Source organism: Engraulis encrasicolus, chromosome 8, assembly GCF_034702125.1.
Source record: "Engraulis encrasicolus isolate BLACKSEA-1 chromosome 8, IST_EnEncr_1.0, whole genome shotgun sequence".
In the NCBI taxonomy this organism is placed as follows: Eukaryota; Metazoa; Chordata; class Actinopteri; order Clupeiformes; family Engraulidae; genus Engraulis; species Engraulis encrasicolus.
Window position 1 is genome coordinate 6,386,328 of NC_085864.1, and position 2,500 is coordinate 6,388,827.

Genomic DNA, 2,500 nt, shown 5'->3' on the forward strand with positions numbered 1-2,500 from the left:
TTTTTCTTCATTAGGGTTCAGCACCTCTGCTACTGATGTGCGCACATTCTCTGATGTTTTGGACCCACAGTTTAATCACCGTTACTTATTATCTCTCTTTCTCTCTCTCTCTCTCCAGGAGGGAACCGCCTGAAGAACCAGCAGTTCCGTCTGAACTGGGCCTGGATCTCGCTGGAGAGGGAGCACTACGTGGTGGACGAGGAGGCCAAGCAGCTGGAGGTGGTGCTGAAGAGGAGGGGGTACCTGGGGGAGACCTCCTTCGTCAGTGAGTACACACACACACACACACGCGTGCGCGCAGACACACATGCAGGCACGTAATGTGAACAGATGTCCCGAGCCCAGGGAGAGAGAGGCCCAGAATTGGGTGCTGATTACATTGGGTCCTGATTACATTGTATCTAATGGGCAGGGGGGGCCCTTACCGGTGACTTTGTCCTGTGCCTGGCTTAAGCTGTCAGTGGCCCTGCATGCAGTATGTAGTAGAAGTAGTAGGAGCCACTTATTCTTTCAAATTCCATGCACATAACATGTAACTTCAATGGGTCTTGCAGAATATTCCGAGCTGGGGCTTGCAAGAAGAAATCATGGTTCAGTCAAGAAAACATGGCACACAATCAGCGGCTCATACAGACATTCACCTGCATTCTCTCTCTCTCTCTCTCTATTTCTCTCTATTTCTCTCTCTCTCTCTCTCTCTCTCTCTCTCTCTCTCTCTCTCTCTCTCTCTCTCTCTCTCTCTCTCTCTCTCTCTCGCTATCTCTCTCTCTCTCCCTATCTCTCTCGCGCTGTCACACACACACATACACACACACACACACACAGACAGACAGAGCCACACACACGCACACGCACACGCACACACTCACACACACACACACACACACACACACACACACACACACACACACACACACACACACACACACACACACACACACACACACACACACACACACACACACACACACACACACACACACATACTGACGCTGCATAATCAGTATGCGTTACTGTCACTGGAAAGCTGAGAAAGTGCAGATCTGCTGGATTAGCAAACATCCACTTAAGAGTATTCAGTGTCAGCTTGGCTGCTGAATGCTTTGCACGAATCTGCATTGATTTACATTATAAAGGTATTACTCCTTTTAAAGATAACTTTTGAAAATGACTTCTTCTTGCTTTTCATCAATGGTGTCTGTTACGGGAGGTGGAGTATTTTATTAATGATGATGTTGTTAATAATGATGATGATGATGATGATGATGATGATGATGATGATGATGATGATGATGATGATGATGGTGATGATGATGATGATGGGAATGGGAATGGGAATGGTGGTGGTCATAGTAAACTATTTTTTTTAAATCATTAAGGAGAGGAAGAGGATGATGATGACGATGATGATGATGATGCTGATATTGAATTTAACAATGACAATGTTAGAAATTTCTCTGGACATTAGCACCCTGGCTTCTACATAGCCACTTGGAGGACTTTGCTTTTCCCATGGTGCTGTGCTGTTGCCAATGTAAACAGCATGGCTGATAGCTGCTGCTGGCTCCAAGACTTGCTGCTTGTACGTCTGTGCATCCGTGTGTGTGTGTGTGTGTGTGTGAGTGTGTGTGTGTGTGTGTGTGTGTGTGTGTGTGTGTGTGTGTGTGTGTGTGTGTGTGTGTGTGTGTGTGTGTGTGTGTGTGTGTGTGTGTGTGTGTGTGTGTGTGTGTGTGTGTGTGCGCGTGTGTGTGCGCGTGTGTGTGCGCATGTGTGTGCGTGCTGCTGGCTCCAAGACTGGCTGATTGCGTGCCATGGCATGTCTGTCTTGGCTCTGTAGCTTCCTCCCTCTTCCTCCTCTTTGTCTTCTCGTTTTGCAGTGTCACGCTTTCCTACAGGAGACCCAGCCTTGCATACTGTTATAGAGATTACACACAGATATGGACACACGGATTCACACATTCTTAAACACTCAGAGAGAGAGAGAGAGAGAGAGAGAGAGGGAGGGAGTCAGCAAGAGAAAGAGAGAGAGAGAGAGAGAGAATGAGAGAGATGGCAAACATGTTCCACTGTATCCCTATTAAGCCTTTAGTATTCTATACCCTGTGTGTCTGCTCAGGCTTGACATTTAGTTTAGCCGTCAGTTGCCTGCTGGGAGAGAATGGAGGTCAGGGGTTCCGTGTGTGTGTGTGTGTGTGTGTGTGTGTGTGTGTGTGTGTGTGTGTGTGTGTGTGTGTGTGTTTGTGTGTGTGTGTGTGTGTGTGTGTGTGTGTGTGTGTGTGTGTGTGTGTGTGTGTGTGTGTGTGTGTGTGTGTGTGTGTGTGTGTGTGCGTGCGTGCGTGCGTGCGTGCGTGCGAGTGATCAAAACTGCCCAGATTAAGTTAAGAAGTTAAAAGCACATCTCTGCATTGTTTGCATAAAAGCTTTAGAAATCAAAGCTGTATTGGCCCAAGGGGAATGTACATGCTCTGCATACAGCATCATAGACCATTCAAACACAGAG

At 47.3% G+C, this 2,500-nt stretch overlaps 1 protein-coding gene across 1 annotated transcript in view; it reads left to right on the plus strand.

The window, feature by feature from the left end:
- Positions 1 to 2,500, plus strand: part of LOC134454769 (FRAS1-related extracellular matrix protein 2-like) — a 168,458-nt gene that overhangs the window by 87,476 nt on the left and 78,482 nt on the right. The window contains exon 5 of the mRNA XM_063205929.1: positions 119 to 265. Coding sequence (XP_063061999.1) covers positions 119 to 265 — 147 coding nt within the window. The remainder of the gene's footprint in view (positions 1 to 118; positions 266 to 2,500) is intronic.